The sequence below is a fragment of the Apodemus sylvaticus genome, chromosome 7 (assembly GCF_947179515.1).
Source record: "Apodemus sylvaticus chromosome 7, mApoSyl1.1, whole genome shotgun sequence".
Taxonomy (NCBI): Eukaryota; Metazoa; Chordata; class Mammalia; order Rodentia; family Muridae; genus Apodemus; species Apodemus sylvaticus.
In genome coordinates, this window is record NC_067478.1 from 113,353,888 (window position 1) to 113,379,578 (window position 25,691).

General features: G+C 44.4%; 1 protein-coding gene across 1 annotated transcript; it reads left to right on the forward strand.

Moving 5' to 3' along the window:
* Nucleotides 1–70: 70 nt before the first annotated feature.
* LOC127689386 (zinc finger protein 778-like) lies at nucleotides 71–20,325 on the forward strand. Its single transcript, XM_052189036.1, has 6 exons — nucleotides 71–372; nucleotides 11,443–11,531; nucleotides 12,130–12,256; nucleotides 15,080–15,151; nucleotides 15,600–15,682; nucleotides 17,320–20,325. Exons 2-6 carry the CDS (start codon nucleotides 11,499–11,501, stop codon nucleotides 18,628–18,630), a joined length of 1,626 nt encoding a protein of 541 aa, XP_052044996.1. The 5' UTR covers nucleotides 71–372; nucleotides 11,443–11,498; the 3' UTR covers nucleotides 18,631–20,325.
* Nucleotides 20,326–25,691: the final 5,366 nt, after the last annotated feature.

The following is a 25,691-nucleotide window of genomic DNA, read 5'->3' on the forward strand; positions in this document are numbered from 1 at the left end:
TCCACTGGTGGCTGCTGTCCTGTAGTTCGCAGTGTCTTTCTTCACGTCCGGTTCATCTTTGCGTCTAGGGAGTCGCTGAGGCGGGGGTGGGGGTGACGGCGGCCTAGGAGGGTCAGTTTAAGGCGTGGCTGTGTGCGCTGCTCGCCAGGAGGCGGTCCCCGTAGGCCCAGTGCCTGGGACGGGCGGGTCTCACGGGCACCCCGCCTCCCTCCGGCCGCTGCGAGTGCTCCCCGAGCTCCCGTCTGCTCACCCGCGCTCTGCAGAAGCCTCCCTAGCCGCCCTCCGGGTTCTGCTTCCAGCACAGGAGCCCGCCGCGGGCATCGCTCTGCAGCCGCCGCCTCCAGCGCACAGCCCAGCGATCGTGGAGCTCGGGTGAGCGCCCCGGGCTGTGATTTGTTCCTTGCAAAGTGTGGCTTTGTCCTTGGCATCGTCTGATTAATTCTGCCGCATGACATTCGGGTATAAAAAGTATTCTTGGGGGTCTAGGAGTAAACATTTCTATTTGGAGGTGAATCTTTATCATTTGGCTTTTCCAGAACTCGCTGGGTAGTCCAAGCTGACCTCAACTCCTGGAGATCCCCCTGCCTCTGCTGGTATTAAAGGCTTTTGCCACCGCCTGCTAAATATTTATTTCCCTAATCTTTGCCCCCCCCCCTTCCTTTTCCATGCCTTTCCTTCCTCACTCTTTCTATTTCCTTTCTCTTTCTTCACCTCTCTTCCTCTTGACTTTACTGCTAGTAAAACTGCTCATTCAGGGAGCACCCTTGCCGAGAACATTTTGTACATAAGGGAACAGATACTGGGCAATTAGGGCTTTCTACTGGTGAAAAACAGGAGAACTCTGCTCTCTTCATCTGAAGTTTCTAGGCCTGTACATCCTTATAAAGTCTCAAAAAAAAAAAAAAAAAGTAATTACCGTGGCTCAGAGGTCAGAGATCACTTTCCAAGCGTTGGTTGTCGCTTCCCACCATCTGGGTGCTGGAGACCAGGCGTTCTGGCTTGGCCTTTACTCACTGGTTCTTCTCCATAGCCTCTGTTTGTTCTCTGAAGTAGGGTCTCATGTACCCCAGGCTAGCCTACACCTTGCTATGTGATTGAAGCTGATTCTGAATTTTTTAACTCCCAGCCTTTACCTCCCAGGCGTTGGAATTTCTGTGTCTAGCATCATGCCTGATTCTATAGTAACTTTTGAAGAGTCTCAAGTTCTTTAAGAAGGTCATGTGTTTTGCTATTTCTGATCGCAATCACATGGTATATTTAAAAATTATTGTGTTTCTCACCCCAACCCCCATGTGCTTAGAGTAGCTCCAAAGAAGAGCTGTGAAAACTGCAGTAAGGGGCTGGAGAGACGGCTCAGAGGTTAAGAGCACTGACTGTTCTTCCAGAGGTCCTGAGTTCAATTCCCAGCAACCACATGGTGGCTCACAACCATCTGTAATAGGATCTGATGCCCTCTTCTGGTGTATCTGAAAACAGCTACAGTGGACTCATACATAAAATGAATAAAAATTCTTTAAAAAAAAAAAAGAAAGAAAGAAAACTGCAGTAAGAGTTGATAGTGAGCACCAGATGCTTCTGGGCCATGCAGTCTAGAATTACTCAGTTCTACTTTAGCAACTTTGTTTATGATTATCCTATGGTCATGTGTCACAGCTGATTCTCAAAAGCAGAATAGCCAGTTTAAAAAGAGGCGTGGTGCCTTGAGTGTGCTGTGTAGCCCAGTGGTAGCAGACGTACCCCGTGCCTGAGGCTCTGAGTTTAGTTTCCAGTTTGCTTAGACTTGCTTTAAAGGACCAGGAAGGCTAAGCCGTTGTCTGGCACTTGGGTATCTCGGGATCTGCTAAATGATTCAGGCCAAGTGCTTGAAAACTTTGTATTATAGGCTTTACCATTTTTATTTACTATTTTTGTGTACACATGTATGGTAGGTGTGGCTGTGCATGTGCCGCAGCCACACACGAGGAGGCCAGAGGACATCTTTGTGGATGGCATTCTTTCATGTCGTGGGTTTGGGTCTCTGGGTTTCTGTGACAAGTGCCTTTGCTTTCTGAGCTCCCTGCTGCTATAGCTGTAGTAACTCTTTCTGGCCTGCACTTGGCTGGAGTGTAGTAGATGGCCCGCCCTGTAGGTAGTTGACTGTGTAGATTTGTTAAAGCACATTCAAATCTTAAAAATGTTGCCCTCAAAATTCACATATCCGTGAAGCGTAATGTCCCGTGTTGGTTGGTGTAAAGGGCGATCACCTGAATAAAATCTTCACATGAACGACTTTACGTGACTATCATTGAACCTTTAGAAAATCTCAGCCCTAAATCTTCACTGTACATTTTTTTATAAACTATCCTTTCATATTTGTGTGTGCACACAAAGATGCCATAGCAGACACACATGGAGACCAGAGGATGACCTGCAGTTCCCTCCTGCTACTCTGAGTCCTGGAGAATTGAACTCAAGTCGACTATTTCCCTAGCCTCTCTCCCACGGGGAGGGGGGTGAGGGAGAAGGGGGCGATGTGATTGGCTTGTTTTACTTTTTGAATAAGGTCTCTTTTTGTAGCTTAAAGAGGTCTTGAATTCATAATCTTCCTGGTGTGGTTTCCTTAGTGCTGGGAATTCAGATATAAATTACCATGCCTTGCTTTTTTTTGTCTTTATTTTTGTTTTGTTTTTAAGACAGGGTGTCACTGTATATCCCTGCCTGGCTCAGATAGTGATTGCCTGGAACTCACAGAGACCTGCCTGCCTTTTCTTCCCCAGTCACAGAAATGTTTTATAGAATTTCGAAAATGTTAAGTCATCGAGTCCAGTCAACGCAATGTTAACATGGTTTGCCTGTAGCTGTTGCGGTCTGTCAAGTCCTCTGGGGACTGTGTAGCAGTGTAAAAAGGGGGAGTGGGCAGCCAGGAGAGGTAGGGTTGTGGAGATGCACCTGCTTGCCTTCTGCTTGCTGTCAGTGCAGACTGCCTTCTGCTCATTACAAACTAGCATGGAGAAAATGACACCAACATTGTCAGTACGTGTCATATTGAAGACCAGTTGAAGCTGTGTGTGGTAGTAACAGAGGCCAGCAATTGCAGCAACTCAGAAACTAAGAATCGCAAGGCCAGCCTGGGCTACATAATGATGTCTCAAAACAAAACAATTGGCGTGACCACATTCCTGTGTTCAGTTGCTGGTCATTTTACTTCACGACTCAGGGGATTTTGCAGTGGCAGGTGAAATTTTGTGCCGTTTCAGACTGTAGGTCAGGCAAGGACAATGGTGAACTGTGTCGGAGGCCCTAAGCAGTAGCCTGTATGTTTTGCAAGTCTGTTGGGCAACCCAACCAACAACTCAAAAGAAGGCATCTCATGCCTTTTGTTAGGTGCTCTTTGGTTCTTGGAGGGAGCATTGCCAGCCTACATGAGAAATGTCGTACAGCCAATTTAAGCTTAACTCCGACCAGCTTACAAATAAAGAAGACTCAGACTATGGTTATTTTATTTGGCTTTGACAAATACTGGGGGTAACCCCTAATGTAACTGCTGGCCTGGCTACCTCCTCAGTGGTGCTCCCCAAAACCTAGCTGTTTCTCCTGGTCGTGTGCTCATAGAACTTCCTCCTCTCCCTTGTTCTTCCTCCTTTTCCAGACAACTCAAAACCGTCTACCTCTCATCCCTCCAGCAATCGCCTTTAACCACTTTTATTTAACCAGTAGTTTTAAATTAAGGAGCTAGGTTTGCACAACGAAAGGGGGTAAATGTGAGAATTCACATTGTAGGCCTAGACCTTTGGATACAGAATTTAGCATTACAGTACATAGCAACAGGTTTCGTTTCAGCTGTGTGTGTGTGTGTGTGTGTGTGTGTGTGTGTGTGTGTAAAGACTTCCGTGTATTACAGGATATTTTTAGGTTAAATAGTTAGTAGTCCGATTCCTTATAACTTTTTCGGATATCCTTATTGTTGGTTTGCCCTCCTCCCTCCTTGCGTATTTTCTCCCTCCCCCCCCCTGATTAAAGCCCTCCCCCATTTTCTCCGTTTCCCATCTCAGATCACCTACACTTTGCCACTCTCCTGTTACTGCCCCCACTCTCTGGCAATGGTCCCTTCTACATTCCTGCTTTCTGCAGTTTCTCCAGGTTGTATACTCACAACTGAATGAAGATTTGGAGCTAGGCGCCTCAGGTAAGAGAGAACATGTGACAACTGACCTTCTGGGTCTCCTGCACCTCACTGTGACCTCCATTACCTGCAGTCTTCCTGACTGCCTTTGTCTCTTCACGGCTGACTAGTACTACATAAGTTGTGTGCAGTTGTTGTTGGAGGACATTGAGGTTGTTTCCGGTTCCCAGCTAGTGTGAACAGAGCAGCAGTGAGCATGGCTGAGCGGTTTCTGAGGAGTAGGACATCCAGTCCGTTAGGCGTGTGCCAAGGAGGGGTGGTACGGCTGGGTCATAGGGAGAGCTATTTTAGCTTTTTGCGAGTTCTCCATGGTTGTACCTGGCAGTGGTGGCACACGTCTTTAATCCCAGCACTCTGGGAAGCAGGGGCCAGCCTGGTCTACAGAGCAAATTTAGGAGAACCAGGACTATACAGAGAAACCTTACCTTAGGGAAAAAAAAATGGAAAAGGGTGGATTCTCCACTCGCTTTCCATAGTGGCTCTACCAATTTGCAATCCCACCAACAGTAAAGGAGGGTTCCTTCCCCCGACCCCGACCCTGTTCAGTGTTTGTTATTGGTTGATCTTTGGCCATCGAAGATATTTTGATTTAGTTTTCCCTAATTGCTAGTGATGATCAAAATTTTTGAGATGTTTCTTTTTTTCCTTTGAGAATTCTGTTCAGATCCAAGGTCCGGTTTTGTTGTTGTTGTTGTTTTGTTTTGTTTTTTGCTTGTTTTGAATAGGTCGTATGTTTCTTGTTTTGGTTTCTTTGTTTCTATTAATATCTCTTTACATATTCTGAATATTAATCCTTTGTCAGATGTACAGCAGGCCAAGATTCTCTTCCATTCTGTAGATTTACTTTTTACTCAGTTGATTGCTTCTTTAGCTGTGCAGAAGCTTTTTGGTTTTCTCAATCATTGGGCTTAATTCTTGAGCAAATGGAGTCCTCTTAGGAAGTCTTCCCTGTGTCTGGATCGGGTAGAATAATGCTTGTTTTCTTTTCTCCAGGAAAGCTCATGGTATCAGGTCAAGGTCTGTGGCCCATCTGGAGATAGTTTGGGGCAGGGCGGTAGACACGGGTCTAATTTCATGCTTCTACACATGGGCATCTGGTTTTCCCAGCACCATTTGTTGAACATGCTTTCTTTCTCCTGATATGGTTTTATTTATTTTTTGACATTTTTATCAAATATTAAGTGGCTGAAGTTACTTGTGCTCATGTTTGGGTCTTTGACTTTGTCCCATTGGTCTGAGTGTCTGTTTTGAGGCTGGTACCATATTATTTTTATGACTGTGGTCTGTAACATATCTTAAGATCTGCAATGGTAATCCCTCTTCATTTCTTTTTGTTTGGGACTGCTTGGCTATCCTGGGTCTTTGTGGTTTCAGATGAACTTTAAGGTAGCTTTTTTCTATCTCTGTGAGGAATGAGATGGGGATTCTTCTTCAGTTTTGGGGGCAGGATCTAGCTATGTCGCTCTGGCAGAAAGGTCAGAAAATCGCTGAAGGCTCAGATAGTATGCAAAGACAAAGAACATTTATTCTGCAGAAGCAACCAACATACAGGGTCAACCATTACTTGAAATGGTGACCCTAGACAGAGGCACGAAGGCCTTCTTAAAGGGAATTAGAAGAATTTTTAAAAAAGGATTAGGTGATTTCATTCTAAAATCTTATTGGTGGGTGCTGGGGGATCACAGGTGGTCAGTGGTCTGCGTTCCTGTGTCATGAACGTCTAGCCATAGGATGACACAGGGCTGCCCAGCACAGATGGCCCGTCCTGGGATAGGATGTTTTCCCATTCTTGTGGTTATCCACGGGCTGTTCTTTGGGAGGGGAGATGGTGCCTTAGGGCCTTGTTCCTGGGACTCGTGGTCGGTTCCTGGAGCTGGTGTCTCATGGCCTTCTATTCAAAATCAGGCCTCCTTAAATGGAGACAAAGGGGTTATGTCGTCCTTTTGCTAGTTGGCTTGCAAACTGTAGCAATCTTTCTGCCTTTACTTCCTAAGTGTGTGGACTTTGTGGGCTGCCATGCCCAGCTCTGTTCGCTCCCTCCGCCTTTCTAAGTCAGACAGAAAATTGAAGGGATTCCGGCAATTGTCAAGAGTATCTATAATCTATTTACACATATAGGAAATACACAAATATACACCATTTACACAAATGGGGAAATGACCACAGGGTTGGCCTGCCCTTTACTTAGTCCCTCTGTGAGTTAAGACTTGCTAAAGGTGGAGTGGAAACTGGTGGTAGAGTACCTGCCAAGCATGGACAGGACCCGAGCACTGTATCACACAATAGCAACGACAACATAACACCGTCAACTGGAGCACAATACAGTTATAAAGTTTAGATAGGTATGGCAGTTCTCGAAGGGCAAAGGCAGGAAGATCTCTGTGAATTTGAGGCTAGCCTGCTCTATGTGACTTTGAGGCTAACCTGCTCTACATCTCAAATTCTGTGTTAGTCTTAACCAGCAAACCAAACGTTTAGAAATACTACAAGCTAGGTTTCATATTTGTAATTCTAACACTTGGGAGGTAGAGACAGGAGAATCAGGAGTTCAAAGTCATATTTGTTCTCTCTCTCTCTCTCTCTCTCTCTCTCTCTCTCTGTCTCTCTCACTTTTTATTGGTCTTTTGCTTATTTCACATCATGTGCCCCAGTCCCACTTATCTCCCCGTTCCTTCATATCCACCCTCTGCCCTTGCAACCTACCCCTCCAAAGGAAAAAATAAATCTCATGTGGAATCACAGTGTGTCTGTCTCAGTCAGGGTTTGTATTCCTGCTCAAAACATCACGACCAAGAAGCAAGTCAGAGGGGAAGGGGTTTATTCAACTCACACTTCCACGTTGCTATTCATCACCAGAGGAAGTCAGGCCTGGAACTCACGGGGCAGGAACTTGGAGGCAGGAGCTGATGCAGAGGCCATGAAGGGGTGCTGCTTACTGCCTTGCTTCCCCTGGCTTGCTCAGCTTGCTTTTCTATAGAACCCAGGACTACCAGCCCAGAAATGGCACCTCCCACAGTGGGCCCTCCCCTCTTGATCACTAATTGAGAAAATGACTTACAGCTGGATCTCATGGAGGCACTTCCTCAAGAGAGGCTGCTTTCTCTGTGATAACTCCAGCCTGTGTCAACTTGACACACAAAACCAGCCAGTGCAGTGTCCTACACTATACTCTTTTGTCCACACTTCTTTACTTGCAAATGTTGAGTGCATTGAGTCGTTGGTCTGGTTCAAGGCCTCTCTGGCTTCTGCTACACCATCAATACTGGATCCTCACCAGGACTCCTCAGATATCTTCTTGTTGCCCTGTGTCAAAGAGATCCTTCCGCTTTGCATCTGCAGGACCTGCCCCTTCCTGCACTACAGCAGTTCATAGATAGGGCACATGTTGGGCTAAGTCAGCTCAAAGCTCTAGATCTGGGCCTCAGTGGTAGCTGAGTCAGTCAGCCCACCAGCTCTCTCACACATACATACCACAGGGTGAACTCTGCAGCACTGCCCCAGCTAGCTCACCCAGTGTCACAGCTGGCAGGGGGCAGGGCCAGCTCTCCTGAGGGTGGCAGCCTGTGAGGGACAGGACCAGCTCTCCCACTCTCCCATGCTTGGGTGTCCCGACCCACAGGACAGTCAGCAGGGTCCTGGAACCACCTAGGGGAAGGCGAGAGACAAGACAGACACAAAAGAACTGAATAGCAAGACGAAATTCCGATCAAGCTGTCAATCTTTAATTTTCACACAAGGTGTTATAAAGACAAGCAAGCAGGTGTGGGGAGAGGTGAAGGGGGAAAGTCATTGTATTTGGGGAACAATCTCAGGGGGCTAGCATCGCATCTCAGGAACAGTTTCTCAGAATTGTCTCTCAGGGTTTTAGCTAAGATTTGGCAGGTGCAGTAGAAACTTGGCATCATATGTCGATCATGGGGAGATGAAGTGGAAAGGAGTTGCTATGGTAACCTACCCACAGGTGAGCTTCGTTTGTTCGAGCCCACTCAGGTGAGCTCTGTACTTACTGACCATCTAGCTTACTTGGCTAATCTTTAAACTAGTACATTTCCTTCTAAAGGCAGCCTAGAGAAAGCAAGCTGGAAATGGCTGAGAGGAGGAGGTTTTTGAGATCTCTGTGACAATGGCTCCTGGCACTTGGGACTAGCTCACCCGCATCGCTCACAACCAGGGTCAGTTCTGCTGTGGTGCCTAGGTGAGCTATGGGGCCACTCTCTGAGTGCTGCAGCCGGTGAGGGTAGAAGCTGAGCTGAACCAACTCAGAGTCTGCAGCCAGTGAGAGACAGGGCCAGCTCTCCTCATTACCTCGGGTGGCGAGGCAGCGGAGGCATCGTTCCCTCGCCCAGGCCACCACACTGCAGATGAATGACCAGACTAGCTCTCCCACACTCAAATCCTTGGACCGGCTCACCCTCAACTCCTGAAACCAGGGCCAGCTCTACTGTGCTTCCCCGGCAAGTGCAGGGCTCTCTCCGGAGCACTACAGCTGGTGAGGGGTGGGGCTAGCTATTCACAACCCTTAGACATCAACATGGCCCCAGACAGCAGCCCAGACCCGGGATGGCTGCAGGGCCTTTGGTGATTAATGACCCCTGCTACTGCAGGACCACCACCCAGACAATAGCCCTTGATAGCAGCTCCGGCCAGGACCTCACAATGGCTTTAGGTGATTTCACAGGCTACGCACATCAGGCGGACTCCAGCTCTGCCTGTCCTTGTGCACACATCCTTCTGCTTCTCTTTCTGTTCCATTTTCTCCACCACTTACTTGCTCCTCTTAGTGGCACCTGGGGCCTCTGAGTATCTGGGGTCATCTTAGGAAGTGGCACCAGACAGATGTGTTATGCATAGTCTGGACCTATGTGGCACCTGGCTGGGAGCTGCCCCCCCATTTTCAATCTTATAGCACGTTCAAAGCCAGACTGGGCTATGTGAGTCTTTGTCTCATCAATCAATCAATCAATCAATCAGTGACATCATAGAGTTGATTGGTAGTACTTATGGATGTCACTGCTATATTGTACATTACAGGTCTAGGCTGACTTCTGATCATGTTGAGGCGTGAATTACAATCACAGAAAATGAAGCCATGGCTGCACGCACCATTATCCCAGAACTTGGAAAACCGAGGCAGAAGAATTTCTAATTCTAGATTTAGAAACCAAAGCCTGACAGAAGATTAGAACTTTGCAACAACTTCCTGCGTTCAGTCTACATTCCCACTACGTAACTACCATATTGAAACAGTTACTTGTGGTGTCTAGGCCTGATTTTCTATTATGTCTACTCTGGAGGGTTGGTAAGGGAATTAAATAGGTTTATATAGGACCATCAAGATGATTCAGCAGGCAAAGGCATTTACCCCAAGCTAAATGACCTGGGTTTAATCCCCCCCCAAATCCTTGTGGTTGAAGGAGAGAACCGAGTTATTCTCTGACCTCTACATGTATAAGATGGGAACTCCTCTATATACAAAATAAAATGTAATTGGTTTTTAAAAAATAATAATGGGTTCATATATAAACATATTGTGTATTCATGCATTGGTCTTCAGTAAATGACAGTGTTATTAGTAATGCCCCTGTTACAAGGTCACTATCTTTAGGGTGCTCTTTAGTGAGCTCATGTTTGGTAATGAACTGTTGCTTTTTAATGATTGGTAGGAAGAGGCTCCTATAAACTCCACATAGGAGTGTAGTTTCTCTGTCCCTTGTGATACCTAAGTAAGGTTTCCTTGCATGGAGACAGGAGCATGGGCACTTCCACCTCCATCATGGTGACTGCTAGGGTGCGCCACGGCCAGACCTTCCTTTTCAGAGAATCTGATCAGGTCTGAACAGTCTACCCTGCCTGGTAGCACTTTAGGGGCACTTAGTAGATAGTGAATGCTTGGGCTAGTTTTCTGTCGCTGTGATAAAATACCTGGTATTAGAGTTGGGGCTAAGATCAGTTGGTAGGCTAGTTGCCTTGCATACTCAAAGACCCTGTTTCTATCCTGCACCACATAAGCCAGGTATAGCAGTGCACACCTGTAATTCCATGACTTGGAAGGCAGAGCCGGGAAGATTAGGAATTCAGGTTTGTCCTTGGCTGTATGCCAAGCTTGGGACCAGCCCAGACTACATGAGACCTAGTCTCAAATCAAAGAGAAACTTGACACCAGCATCTTTAAAGGAAACAATTTATTGCACCATATTCCAGAGGTTTTAATCCAGGTTCAGCTGGCCACATTTCTGGGCCTGTGGTGAGGCAAAACATCATGGTGGGAAAGGTACCACGGAGGAGAGCTGTTCACCCTACAGCAGCCTGGAAGCAGGAACAGAGCAAGAGGAAGAACATAGAAAAAATACCATCTTCAGTGACCCACTCCCTCCATCTTGGGCCCACACTCTAAATTCTGCCATCTCACATCACGTCATGTGTCCATCTATGGTTTAATCAATTGGTGATAGATCTCTCACTATCCAGTCCCCTCCCAAAGGCTGCATCTCTGAACACTGCTGCGTTGCCAAGCTGTCAACACGAGTTTGTGAGAACATTTCAATAGGCAAAGCTTAATAGTGTGGCTTGTAAATGAAGTCCCTGCTATGTGTGTTTGAAAAAGCACTTATGAGATACATCACTAGGACCAATAAAAAATGTGCCACCTCTCCCTCCGACTTGAAGTTGTCTTTCCTATAAAATGAGACATTTTCCCAGTGGGGAGCATGGTTCACGAGCCTGTTTCCTGGTCCTAGGTGAGACAGATTACTCTAGCAACACGTTTGTGGATATGCGTGTGAGTTTTCTCTGTTGTGCAGGATTACACAAATTTCACACTAGGGCTGTGTGATGGTTATTCATTGTCAACAGCTTCTAATATCACCTAGGGGACAGATCTCTGGGCCCTCCTTTGAGGTACTGTCTAAATTAAGGTTAACCTCTGAGCATATCCATGAGGGACTATCTGGATTGGGCTAATTTATGGGGACGGACCCAACTTAATTTTGGCTAGGACCCCGGACTGTGTGAAAGCGAGCGTGAGCTGAGCGATGTATCCATTGCTTTTGTGCTTTCTGACTGTTGCTGCGAGGTGACTTTAAGCTCCTTCACTCCCCCCCCACCCCCCATGACAGACTGTAACCTGAAACCGTGAGCCAGAGCACGCCCTTTCTCCTCCGGTTGCTTCTGTCAGAGTATTTTATCACAGCAGCAGGAAAGGAAACTGGAAGGTAGAATGGTGTTGAGGTATGAAAGAGTTAAAGGCAACTCTGACTTCTCTGGATTTTTGTCTTTTCCAGGAACTCTGTGTAGGCACTCAGACCCCATTCTTGAAGAAAAGAGAAAGGTAGAAAAGATGGTAGCTGATTGCCTGACAAATTGTTACCAGGTATGTAGAACTGTGTCTCCTAAGTGACGCGCTTGCTTCTACCTTGCAGATCCACCTTCAGGGCAGGTTTGATGTCCAGGGCTTCCAGAACAAGTAGAAGTCCCTCAAGAACTGAGAAGCTAGCTGGATTTCTGAGAGAGTGGGACCTCTGATACGGTTGAGGTGTTACGAGAATACTCTTAATGCCAAATGCACTTTGTGATTATGTCCAGTTCCATTCAGTTATCCTGACAGATAATAAGGAAGATCTAGTGTTCTTTTCTTGGAGCATTTATCTGTTACTGTTGACGCAGTATGTGCAACTTAGAAGTATATTTCAAAAAACTGAGAGAAGGGCCTCTAGCCTGGTTGTGGCAAGGTCGGCTCACCTGTCAGAGGGTTGTTAGTAGTAACCGACTGGAGCAGACCAACAGGTTGAGTCTAGATGGGAGTGGGGTTATTGGGACCTCTCCGTTCTAGGGCAGTCACTGGAAGCTATCAGATTTCTGTGTGGGTTTTGCTTCTCACCTCTCAACTGTGGAGAACATTGGTGTGTATATTATTGTTACTCAATGTGACTCTGTGTGTGTGTGTGTGTGTGTGTGTGTGTGTGATTTAGGTCTCAGTAACTTTTGATGATGTGGCTGTGGACTTCACCCAAGAAGAATGGATTTTATTGGATCAAGCTCACCGAGACCTCTACAGAGAGGTGATGCTGGAGAATTACCAGAACCTGGCCTCAGCAGGTAGGACTGCCACCGCTCTCTATGGCTTCTGAGGGAGGGGGGGATGATATAGTCTGAAGGACCTGAATGCAAGGAAAATAAGAGACACACAGACTTTGTCCTAATCTCATAACCTGTTTGTGGAAGAGATTAAAGGTTTTCAGTGGATGCCTAAACTGTAGATAGGACTTAACTGTATGTGCAGCAATAACTTAACTGTATGTGCAGCAGTAACTTAACTGTATGTGCAGCAGTAACTTAACTGTATGTACAGCAGTAACTTAACTGTATGTGCAGCAGTAACTTAACTGTATGTGCAGCAGTAACTTAACTGTATGTACAGCAGTAACTTAACTGTATGTGCAGCAGTAACTTAACGTATGTGCAGCAGTAACTTAACTGTATGTGCAGTAGTAACTTAACGTATGTGCAGCAGTAACTTAATGTATGTGCAGCAGTAACTTAACTGTATGTGTAGCAGTAACTTAACTGTATGTGCAGCAGTAACTTAATGTATGTGCAGCAGTAACTTAACTGTATGTGTAGCAGTAACTTAACTGTATGTGCAGCAGTAACTTAATATATGCAGCAGTAATTTAACTGTATGTGCAGCAGTAACTTAATATATGCAGCAGTAATTTAACTGTATGTGCAGCAGTAACTTTTTTGAGTTGTAGCAAAACTTTCATGAATTCTTTTTTCATGATTTCACTGACTGGAGGTTTATTTATTTATTTATTTATATTTTGGGATACAAGATCCAATTGTAGTTATGGTTGACCTTGAACCCCTGATCCTCCTGTCTTCACCTCCCAAGTGCTGGGATTTTACATTTGTACTGCAATATCTGGCTGGAGACTGCTTGAGAGTAGATATTAGCATTGGACTGGAGAGGTGGCTCAGCAATAAAGAGCACTTGCTGCTCATGCAGAGGACCCAGGTTTGATTCCCTGCTCCAGAACAGCAGCTCATAACTGCCTGTAATTCCAGTTCGAGAGGCCGGCTCCCTCTTCTGGTCTCTGCGGCACTATATGCACATAGTACGCATATACACGAAAGTAAAACACTCAAATAAGTGAAACATCTAAAAGTGGAGATTAGCAACCTCAGCTAATCTCCCTTCCACCCGTTCCTTATTGTCCAGAATTATCAATGTTTTGCTAAGTGAAGCACTTCACAACTTCTCTTTCACATGTCTAAATTGCCATCATGACCTCTGTTCTGTTTTGAGGCCATTAGTAAAAATGAGGGCTATATGAGCACACCTGTTGCTATATTGCTTTTTTGCTTTGTTTTGAGACAGGGTCTCACTATGTAGCCATGGCTGAACTGGAACTCATTGTGTAAATCAAGCTCTCTGAATTCACAGAGATCTGTTTCCCATGTGCAAATGCTGGGATCACAGGTTCATGCCAGTATGCCTGGCAGGCTGTGTGTACTGAGGAGCTGAGTGCTAGGAGCAGGCGGCAGAGGCGGCACGGCTCAGATGGGTGGGCAAAGGATGGTTGGCATCCAAGAGCGAGCAGAGGAGGAGTGTGAGATTCTGTAACTCTACGCAAAATGCTGTGCAAGTTCATATGAAAAATTGCTGGAAGCCAGGCATGGTGGCGCACGCCTGTAATCCCAGCACTTGGGAGGCAGAGGCAGGTGGATTTCTGAGTTCGAGGCCAGCCTGGTCTACAGAGTGAGTTCCAGGACAGCCAGGGCTACACAGAGAAACCCTGTCTCAAAAAAAAAAAAAAAAAAAAAGAAAGAAAAAGAAAAATTGCTGGAAATTTATGTTTCATATTTCAGGACAGGGTAGGAAATGTGTGACTAACCACAGTCAGCAAAACCATGAATAAATGGGGTTCTTATGCATTTTAATTTTCTATGGTAGTTCGTTAAATACTGTACTATATGAATGACAATCACCCTATTAGAATCATCAATTATTAGCTGGGCATGATGGTGCATAGTTCAAATTCTTGCACTTGGGAGGCAGATATGCCTTTGTGAATTTGAGGCCAGTTACTACTGAGTTCCAGGATAGCCAGAGCTACATAGTGAGACCCCGTCTCAAAATAAATTAAAATGTAAATTTATTTATTTATTTAACATATATGAGTACGCAGTCACTGACACGCCAGAAGAAAGCATTGAATCCCACTACAGATGGTTGTGAGCCACCATGTGGATGCTGGGAATTGAACTCAGGACCTCTGGAAGAACAGACAATGTTCTTAACCGCTGAGCCATCTCTCTAGCCCCCCAAATAAGTAAATGTTAAAATTTAATTGAGCTGGGTGTTCTATGCAAGTCCCTCTGTTTGCTCTCCAGCCCTGCTGGGGGGGGGGTCTTCTCTTCCTTCCACTGATTCAGCAACTCCAAGAGAACTAAGTTTAACCCACATGAGTCTGATACTATGTAGCCTGCTGCTCGAAAGTAAAATTATTTTTGTTTCACTTTACTTTCTATTTGACTTGAGTATTAGTGTTTTCTTAGAATATATATAATAATTAATTGGAGTGTCTCAAATCAGCAGTAATTAGTCATCAGGGCACAGAAGAGGCAGTATTTGCTTGTTCAACCGCTCTGAAATAATCGCCCTGCTTTCATTAGAAGCACGTGGCCTGGCATGGCGAACACATCTTTAATTGAAGCATTCAAGAGGCAGACAGGCAGCTTTTTGTGAGTTTGAAGTCCGTGTGGTCTACATATCAAATTCCACAGCAGCCAGGATGCCCTGTCCGAAACCAAATCAAAGCAAAACAGAATGAAAAACTCAAGCAGCTACTATATTATACTGATTTTTTTATGCTCTTTTGCATGAATTCCCCCACGGACGCACTTTCCACGTGTAAGGCTGTGAGGTCATCAAGCCCAGTCTGATCTCCTGGTTGGAAGAAGAGGATTTGCACAGAGAAGATCTCCAAGGTGAGTGTTGGTGAAGAATATGCTTGGAATTCAAATGTGAGATCTTTTTAAGATGTACTTGGTGGCTCTAAGTGTGCCCCTCGTACAGGTAGAGAAAGGAAATCCTCTGTTCCTACTTTTTGCCTTCTAAGGTTTTCATGTAATTTTGCAGACTGACCTGTTGGTTCTTGTCTGTTATATATTTGATCAGATCATCGCTACCTTGCAGCCCTAACAATATGATTTTCATTTACCATGAGTTTTAATTTTCAAAGAGTCAGTTTGAAATAAAACTTTGAAAACTCACATCTTTAGTGTAGTCAATTGATTGGCTTTGTCAAAATGGTCACACTTTACTTTCTCAAAACAGGTTCAGTGGGACAGTCAAAACAAGCCCATGGTTGTTAACTTTGTAACTGACCATTTATTTTTCCCCAACCCTTAATTTTGTTTTTCTGTTTATCTTCAGAATGGGAAATGCCACTTGGCACCCAAGAGTCAACATTGCGTCAGGATTTTTTGAGGGGACAGACTTCCAGTGGAATACAAACAGTAAGACTGACCAGAGACACTTGTCATTTCCCTCACTCAAGAAGACTGAAGTCCATTGTAGCAACCAAATGGCACACACGCAGTAGGGAAAGCAGTGTATCTGAAGTATTTTGAATATAATAAATTTTGAGGTGTCCCAAACCTATCACAAAACCTGTTCTTTAAGAGATCCTTCTGCTCAATTGTCTCTGTGGGTAAAGACTCTTGATGCGAAGCCTGACAACATGAGTGTGGTCCACAGCAGAGGAGAGAGCCGACTCGCAGGGTGTCCTCTATCTGTCCCCTACATGCACACTACCATATGCACTACATTCTCCCCTCCAAAATAAATAAATGCAGTCTTATTTGTTTACTTTGTTTATTTGAGACAGGGCCTTGGCTGGCCCAGTACTCATTAGCTAGACAAGGAAGCTCTCTGAGTCAGTGAGACCTGCCTACCTCACTCAGCATAATTATTTTAAAACAGAGACCACAAGTGCATGGCCCCATGTATGTAACTAGATACCAGCTTTGAGGCAGTTTAATGTATATCTTAATGATTCTTTTGAGCTTAGATCAAATAGCAACTACTGTCACATCATTTAATTTGAAAGAAAACATGCTACAAAAAAGTTAAAGAACATACTTTATCATTCATTCATTTATCAACAGGAGAGAAAAAATAGTCTATTTTGGTTTTAGAGAGTTTATTGTAGGAGAGAGAGAGAGAGAGAAGTAGAGGCTGGCCATGGTCATGTAGGGAGGGGGGAAGGGAAGAGCCTGAGAGGGAGGAGGGGAGAGAGAGAGAGAGAGAGAGAGAGAGAGAGAGAGAGAGAGAGAGAGAGAGAGAGAGAGAACGAACGAGAACAAGAGTTAAGAGTGAAAAAATAGTCTTAATAAATTATGAGATTTATTTGCCACATTCAGTTTGGGAATTTTGTAGAAAAATCGACGCAAATGGTAAATATGCAAGGGAAATAATATCTACCTAATTAAGAGAAATGTCTTAAGAGCTGTGTCAAAACTTGGGGTGATAGAGCCCTCCTGAGTACACATTCCTGCATGTATTTCACTGATTTCTGCAATTCTTAAAATAATTTCATTAAAATACTGAAGCAAGCCTAGGTAGGTGATACACACCTTTAATCCAAACACTTGGGAGGCAGAGGCAGATGGATCTCGCTAAGTTTGAGACCAGTCTGATCTACATATTCAGTTCCAGGACAGCCAGAGGTATATAATAGAGGCATAGATAGATAGATAGATAGATAGATAGATAGATAGATAGATAAATAGAGAGAGAGATAGATAGATAGATAGCTGGCTGAGGCAAGGGGCCAGGTATGGTGGCATATGCCTTTATTCCCAGCATACAGAGGGCAAAGACAGGTAGATCTCTAACTTTGAAGCCAGCCTTCTCTACATAGAGCTTCAGACCAGCCATGGCTACATAGTAAAACCCTGTCTCAGAAACTAGTAATACTACTAAAATACTGGGGCATCTTTCCAAGATTGGAACTCAGGGTTCTGGACTTTGGGGAAGGAGTCCTGCATGTAGTCAGAGTGGAAAAATTCATTGTTTTTGTGCCCTCACATAAGTGGAATCCTTTGATAAGTCTGAAAACCTGTCTAACCCTGATTCATCGCTTTATCAACAGGGCAGAAGCCACAGTGCACGAGAACTCTCTTACTATGCACAATGTGGAGAAATTTTCAGTGAGCACTCTTATTTCAAGACACATGTGAAAAGCCACAGTGCGTGGAGCACTGGCCATCTCAGCCACTCAGAGCATGACACGTCTGCTCCAGTGCACACCATAAAAACGTACCCATGTAAGATTTGTGGAAAAGCCTTTGGACGATCTTCAAATCTCAACAGACACCTGCGAAGCCACACTGGAGAGAAACCGTATGAATGTAAGGAGTGTGGGAAAGCCTTCACTACCTACTCAAGGCTAGTGGAACACTTTAGAACTCACACTGGAGAGAAACCATATAAATGTAAGGATTGTGGAAAAGCCTTTGCTAAGCGGTCAGGCCTTATAACACATATATCAACCCATGCTTCAGAGAAACCCTTTGCATGTAAAGAGTGTGGGAAGGCCTTTGCTTCATCCCCACGCCTTAGCCAGCATATAAGAATTCACAGTGGCGAGAGGCCCTACATATGTAAGGAGTGTGGGCGAGCCTTCCTTACTTCCTCATACCTGCGGAACCACATCGGAAGAACTCACAGTGGAGAGAGACCCTACATATGTGGAGAATGCGGAAAAGCCTTCCATTCTTACTCAAATCTGCGTAGACATGTGAGAACTCACAGTGGAGAGAGACCCTATATATGCAAGGAGTGTGGGAAAGCCTTCCTCAATTCCTCTTACCTACATAACCATATAAGAAAAACGCACAGTGGGGAGATGCCTCACATATGTGGTGAATGTGGCAAAGTCTTCCATGCTTCCTCGTACCTGCGTAGACACTTAAGAACTCACAGTGGAGAGAGACCATGCATATGTAAGGAGTGTGGGAAAGCCTTCCTCAACTCCTCGTACTTACGTAAGCATCTAGCCATTCACACTGGAGACAAACCCTACGAGTGTAAGGACTGTGGGAAGGCCTACCGTAGGTACAATCTGCTACACGACCATTTAAAAACTCATGAAGTTGAAAAGCCCTTTGAGTGTGATGCATGTGGAAAATCCTTTCAGTATTTCTCATATCTTACTAAACACATTCGTATTCACACCGGAACAAAACCTTATAAGTGTAAGTACTGTGGGAAGGATTTCACTACTTCCTCAAGCCGAACTGAACATATCCGAACTCACACTGGTGAGAGGCCCTATGAGTGTACGGAATGTGAGAAAACCTTCACTTCTTCATCTAACCTCATACACCACGTAAAAATCCACGCGCGAGAGAAACCTTTTGTTGAGAATATAGGGAAGCCTACGATAGATTTTCCTTACTAACCAAACACTTGTAACTCACGGTGAACAGTCACTTCAGACAGGAGGAATGGCAGAAACCCTTCACCCCTCACGTCTTGGTTTCATCAGACTGGGACGTGCACTACTAAGAAGCCAAGGAATGTGCGACAGCCCTCAGCTGTGACAGCTTACTCTGAAAACATGGAAAGAACTCATACTCAAGATGACCCATGAATATGAGGAAAGAAATATAATAAGGAAGTAGCCGTCGCTACTTTCTAGGACCTTACTAAATGTGTAAGACTTCACAATGAAGGGAAGTCACTGATGTAAGATGCGTAGAAAGTTGTAGTTCTGTTAAGTATTTTAAAATCACTTGTCTCAACAGTTGAGAAAACCTTCATGAAGGTAAGGAATGTTAGAAAGTAGCGTGAACTCAGTTTTCAGTGTTTAGTAAGTATCATTCATACCCAAGAGAAATTAACAATATAGAAATTTTGTCCATGTGTGCTAGCAGCAATAAGGCCTGTTGGGTGATATTTATTTTGAAGTTTTGTCCTGATTCCTGGACTTATAATACGTTTTCTTTCCTTCAAGCAACACCATTTCATCTTTCATATAACTTCTGGGTAGTAAGCCAGTGTTAGGAGGACTTTTGGACTACAAACATTGTTTTGGTGTAGTGTAGATTCTGTTGTTGGCTTACCAACTTATTAAACAGGCTACCCTATAGTAGCTTACAGCAGCTGAGTTTCATAATATGGTGCTCACAGTCATTAAAATGTTCATGTTCCCTTTTCGCAACTTTTTGATAAAAGGTGATAAATAAGCAACAAGCTAGCCAAGTCCTTTCTACAAACACATTGAGCTGGGAATTCATAAATGCATCAGTCCTTGATGGAGCCAGAGCCCTCAAGATCCAGACATCTCTCCCATCCTACCCTGAACTCTACAGTCCTAGGATGCAAGCCTTCAGTACATGAAATTTTGTGGGTATATTTCATATATAAATCATAATACAGCCCCCCTCCTGGCTTCTGATAATTCCCCAAGATTACAGATAACTCAAATGCTTGGGGACATGTTTTATAATCATTATGATTTCTAGTTTTTTTCTGTTGTATGTGTGTGTTGCGAGTGGAATAGGTGTACGTGTCACATGTGGAAATCAGACCATGTGCTGGAGTCTGTTGCCTCCTTCCACATGTGGGTCCCACGGATACAGCTTGGGTTGTCAGACATGGCTTGGCAAGCTTAACTCACCGAGCTGTCGCACTGACCCATACTTTTCATACTCAGAACAATTGAATGGGACTAAGAGATGGCTCTGTGGTCAAGAACACTTTCTATTTCAGAGGACCAGAGTTTAGTTCCCAGCACTCACACTGAGATGTTCCCAACTGCCTTTAATCAAGATCAGACTTCCTCTTCTGGTCTCTGGGTACCTACAGGCAAGTACACATACAAACACATAAATAATGAAGTCTTTTAAAAAGGAAAAAGACAATTAATACAGACTCCCAAGCCCAATCCTTTTCTGGGAACCCTCTAAGCATATATGTCCCATGTCCTCAATCAATCTAGATCAAAACCGAAGAGAAATAGACATCACCTATATATACTCTTGCTCATTAGAATTATTCAGAATTATTGATTTTAAAATTTTTTTCCAGCCATACTTTTCATTCTTGGCAAAAATTTCAATAAACTTTGTGGCTAAGGCTTCCTTTGCTTCCATCCCAGCCTCCTGTCCCGTGTTTTGCTGTGATAGACCTGGATGGTCAGGCATACCAAGTCTTCTCTAAGTACTGCGCATAAGAAATGTCATTTAATCAGGCACCGTTATGACTTCCACAGAAACTCAAAGCAGCCATTTCTCATAGTTAGCATCTTAAGTATTGTTTGTTGGGCTTCGGGAAGGGCCTAGGGTACAGTTGCCACACTATTACATTTTTATTTTATAGAAGGTAGCAAATGCATGATTCATAGCAGAAGACAACCTGCAGTAGGCCATGAGTTCCGGGCATCCCACTCAGGCGTCTGGCTTAGCAGAAGTTCCCCCTCATGCTGAGCACTCTGGGGTCTTTATGTTTGAATTGATTTCTCTTTTGAAAGATTTATTTATTATTATATCTAAGTACACTGTAGCTATCTTTAGACGCACCAGAAGAGGGTGTGAGATCTCATTACAGATGGCTGTGAGTCCTGGGATTTGAACTCAGGACCTTCTGGAGAGCAGTCAGTGCTCTAAACCACTGAGCCATCTCACCAGCCCTTTTAATTGATTTCTAAGACTCAGACATCTTAAGTTACATCATAATTTTAGGGTTTGGTTCTGTTTTGTGGAGTTTTGGTTGGTTGGTTTTTTTATTGTTATATTGTTTGCTTTTTGCTTTCTTTCTTTTTATTGGCAGTCGGTAAGCTATATCCCTGGCTCCACATTTCCCCCACACAACTTCTCTGATAATATGGTTAGAGGTGTGGAGGAATGAAATAAAATAAGATATAAACAAACATTCAAAAGAAAAAGCCAAAGGGAAAAAACACAAGAAACATAGACATAGAGAATACACACTTGCACATATAGAAATTCAATAAAACACAAAATCAGAAACCAATAAGAGTGGTTTGTATGCCCACTGAGACTCTATTGGAAAAAACTAATTTTCCTTTGGGAGAAGTTGTCAATTGGAAGTAGCTTCTGGACTAGAGAATGGGGCTTCTGTCCCCTCTAACCACTGGGACAGGCCCATCTGGCTTAGACCTGTGCAGGTCTAAGTGACTGGTCCTGTGATTGGTGCCACGGTCTCTGAGTTTATGTGTGTGTCATTCCTGCCGTGTTTAGAAGGCCTTGTTTCCATAGTCTCTTCAATATCCTCAGGAGGAATTTGTTGAAGACAGAGTGTCCCAAGGTCTCTCCCTCTCTGCACGTTGTCCAGCTGTGGGTCTGTGGGTTTGTTCCCATCTGCTGCCGGAGGGCGCTTCTCTGATGATGGCCGAGGGAGACGCTGATCTGTAAGTAGAGCAGAATGTTGGTAGGAGTCATTTTATTGCTATATTCCTTTAGCAGAATAGTAGTATTTAGTTTCCCCCCAATTCCATAGCCTGTCTAGTCTCAGGTTCTTGGCCACCTGAGCCGTGCTGGGGATGAGTTCCATGTCATGGAGTGGGCCCTAGATCCAGTCAGATGTTGGTCGGTTGCTCCCGTAAGCTTTGTGCCACTGTCACACTAGTGCATCTTGCCACAAGTCACCATTGTAGCTGGGTGAGGCTAAGGATCACTTTCCTCCTCTAATAGTGTGCATAGTGTCTTCCAGCAGCATCAACACTGTTAGTAGGGGTGACTGCTAGATAGGCACCAGCTCAACCTCCCCATGTTCAAGGAGTCACGTAGGTGTTGTCTGCAGCAGTAAGTCCTTACCATCTGTATTAGGTTTCCATATTTTTCCATTCAGTTTTCCTTCCCATTGCAGTTGTTCCTCTCCTCCATCTATTCTATTTCCCTGTCCCAGGGAGACCCATGTGTCCCCACGTAATCCCTTCCTCCATACCCAGCCTCTCTGGTTGTCATTTATTTAACCAGTAATGTCACATATAAGAGAATTCATACCATATTTATCTTTCTGAGTGGGTCTGGATTGACTCAGGATGATTTTTTTTCTAGTTTTATTCATTTATTTACAAATTTGATTTATTTTTAGCAGCTGAGTAATACTCCATTGTGTATGGAAATGTTGCACATTTTCTTTGTAATGTTGAGAGACATCTAGATTGGTTCCATTTTCTGGCTGCCGTGAATAGAGCAGTAGCAGTGAGCATGTTTCAGCAAGTGTCTGTCTCTGTGGTGTACAATGCAGAGTCCTTCTGCTATGTTTCCAGAGCGGTATGGCTGAGTCTTCTCAGCTTCCTGAGGAACTGCCACACTGATTCCCATGTGGCTGGCAAGTTTGTATCTTAAGGATTTCTTAATGTTGGCATCCCACATTTCTCAATTTCTGTGATTTCAGAAGTCTTCTCAATATCCTTAAATGTAAAGGTGTGTGTCTTCCAGCCTGCTGACCAGAGTTCAGTCTCTGAGACTCACATGGGAGAAGCAGAGCCCCAGCCTCTTCAAGCGGTCCTCTGACTTCACAGATGTGCTCCCCTACCCTGAAAACAAAAACAAAACCGAGTAACAAAAGGACGGGCTTTGTTGGGGTGTTTTCATACAGCACATCGTGCGCCTTGCTCATATTTACTCGTACTTCTCTGTCTTGTCCTCCCATCTCCCCTGCCACTGGTTCCTGTCTTCTTCCAAAATCTTGCCTTAAAAAGGCTTTGGAGTTAGAATTTACACACACAACTCATAGAAAGTCCATTAAACTTGCATACAGAAGGATGACTTAGTGCAGAGTTCTCAACCTTCCTAAAGCTGCGACCCTTAAATATAGTTCATGTTGTTGTGACCCCCAACCATAACATTAACTTTATTGCTCCTTCATAACTAATATTGTCATTGTTATGAATAATAATGTAAATATCTGATGTGCAGGATATCTGATATGTGATGTCTGGCGGGGCGGGGGGGGGGGGGTCCTTAGTCTCCTATGTTTGCTAACATGCCCTCAAACTCCTGAGCTAAACTAATCTACCTCAGTTTCATGATCAGGTAAAAGTATGTATGCACATCGACATTTTCATCTCCACAAAAGGATCTATACCTCTACATTGTGCCACATTCTTATAATACTGGTGCTTGCTTGGGAAGCTGAAGCAGGTCAGTCACAAGTTCCAGGTCAGTCTGTGTGGGCGCGCGTATGTGTGTGTGTGTATACGATATACTATCATACATATTATGATATTAGCCAGGCCATTGCCTCACCTGTAATCCTAGCACTGAGGATGTAAGGGGAGGAGAGACAGAAGTTCAGGGCCAGAGTTCAGTGCCAGCCTGGGAGACAGAAGACTATTCCAAAAGAAAGAAGTGAGGAGAAACTACAGAAGGATGTATTTATCAATTAAAAGGATGGGGTCCACGTCCCTGTTTCTACCTAGGGCAAGGTTCTACGTGGATCTCCATCCTGCAAAGCGTACTGTGCACCTGTGCAGACAGGCAGAACCTTGTGTCCTGAGTGGGGCTGCTCTGCAGTTTTATTCAGGTGTGTCTGGTAACACACTCAGAGAACTCCTCAGAATACTTCTGTTGCCCAGAATCCAGCAGAGCCAGCACGGAGCCAAGCAAGAGAACACAAACTGTCAGCTTCCTCATGACTCCCTTTATAATCTGTACGGAAGCACAGCTTCTTTATCTCCCACCCTCTCCGTCTAATACAGAGTTCACTGTGGCAGAGGACAAACAGCTATGCCAAATTTTTAAATTCTACACTTTATTTTGTTGATGTAGAAAACAGTGAGAATCCAACTTTGGTTTGGAGAAAGGATGTGGGAAGGTTTGACCTATGATAAATGCCTTCACTGGAGTTTGTTACAAGGTGAGAGACTTTGAAAATCAAAACATTCCTCAACTGTTTCTTAAGAAAACTGGATAATAAAAACTACCTGGCCAGGTGCAGTGGCACACAACTTAACTTCCTGTTCTGGGGAGGCAGCAGCAGGTGAGTTTGAGGCCAGCCTGGTCTATGTAGTAAGTTCCAGACCAGCCAGGGCTGCATCAAAAAGTCCTACCTCAAAAACAAAACAAAACTCTTACCTTGAAAGTAAGAAGCTTTAGAGAAAAAGAGGCAATAAAGCCCCAAAACAAGCAATATACAAAGCTTCCAGGGCAAGTTAGATGGATCAGCAGGGAAAGGGGCTTGCCACCAAACCCGACTACCCACTTTGGTCTATAGGACTTACAGGGTAGAGACAGCAAACCAATTACTTAAATTTGTCCTCTGAACTGGACACTTGCACCAGAGAAACATACACTCACACATACACACACAACTAAAAAACAAACAGCCTGCTGGGCAGCGGTGGCATCCATCTTTAACCCCAGCACTGGGGAAGCAGCAGCAGGTAAATCTCTGTGTTCAAGACCAGCCAGGTCTACAGAGTGAGTTCCAGACAGCCAGAGCTACACAGTAATGAGACTCTGTCTGAACAAACAAACAAAGAACAACAAAAATCCATAATTACAAGTATATTAAAAGGACTTTGAGGAGTTACTGTAAAACTTTAATTTGTTGTTTCCTTGGTACTAATTTAATGTGAACAGCTTCTGTATAAAGTTTAACATTGTTAAGCCATCACTGTTATCTTGGAAACTGAACTCCTTTCCTCTGCAAGTCTGGATTTAACATAACATTTGATCTTTACACTTTTTAGTGTATTTTATGTATATAGGTATTTTGCTTGTATATACAGATATATAATCTGGGTACCATGTGTAGGCCCGATTCTCATGGAGACCAACCAGAAGAGGGTTTTGGGTTCTCTGGTACTGGAATTACAGATGCTTGTGAGCCACCCGGTGGTTCTGGGAATCAGACTTGGGGGTGGGGTTATGAACGTAGTCAGTGCTCTTAACCATTGAGACAACTCTCTAGCTCCTATATTTAACCTTCTTATGTAGTATTTGATATGTATCAGGATAATAATTGATTGAAATTACTCTCAGATGTAGGCTCATAAAGTGAATATTAGGGCAGGGAGATGGCTCGGTGGATAAAGCATTAGGCTCACAAGTGTGGGGACCAAAGTTTGGATCTCCAGAACCCAAGCGAATGAGGCATGGGTGTGGCTGCCCACATGTATCTCAGTATTCAGAAGGCAGGATCTCCAAAGCAGTCCGGCCAGCAAGACCAGTGGAGGGAGGCCCTGCCTCAGTAAATAGGGTGGAGAGCAAGTGCAAGGCCTCTTCATGCTGGCCTGGGACCTCCACACATCGCTCAGACACACGCCAGACACACTACAGAAGTGAGTGCTGGGCACTGCTATCACATAGTTGGTTTTGTTTGTTTCTTTGTTTTGGTTTTTCTGAGACAGGGTTTCTCTGTGTAGCCCTGGCTGTCCTGGAACTCACTCTGTAGACCAGACTGGCCTTGAACTCAGAAATCTGCCTGCCTCTGCCTCCCAGAGTGCTGGGATTACCACTGCCCAGCCTGGTTGTTTTTTTAAACATT

What these genes read in the sequence shown, in the direction of transcription:
- LOC127689386 (XM_052189036.1), top strand. Translation starts at nt 11,499, where the DNA reads ATGGTAGCTGATTGCCTGACAAATTGTTACCAG. An exon ending in GCACAGAGAAGATCTCCAAG is followed by an intron (nt 15,152 to 15,599) that starts GTGAGTGTTGGT and finishes GTTTATCTTCAG; the next exon opens with AATGGGAAATGCCACTTGGC. An exon ending in CTTCCAGTGGAATACAAACA is followed by an intron (nt 15,683 to 17,319) that starts GTAAGACTGACC and finishes CTTTATCAACAG; the next exon opens with GGCAGAAGCCACAGTGCACG.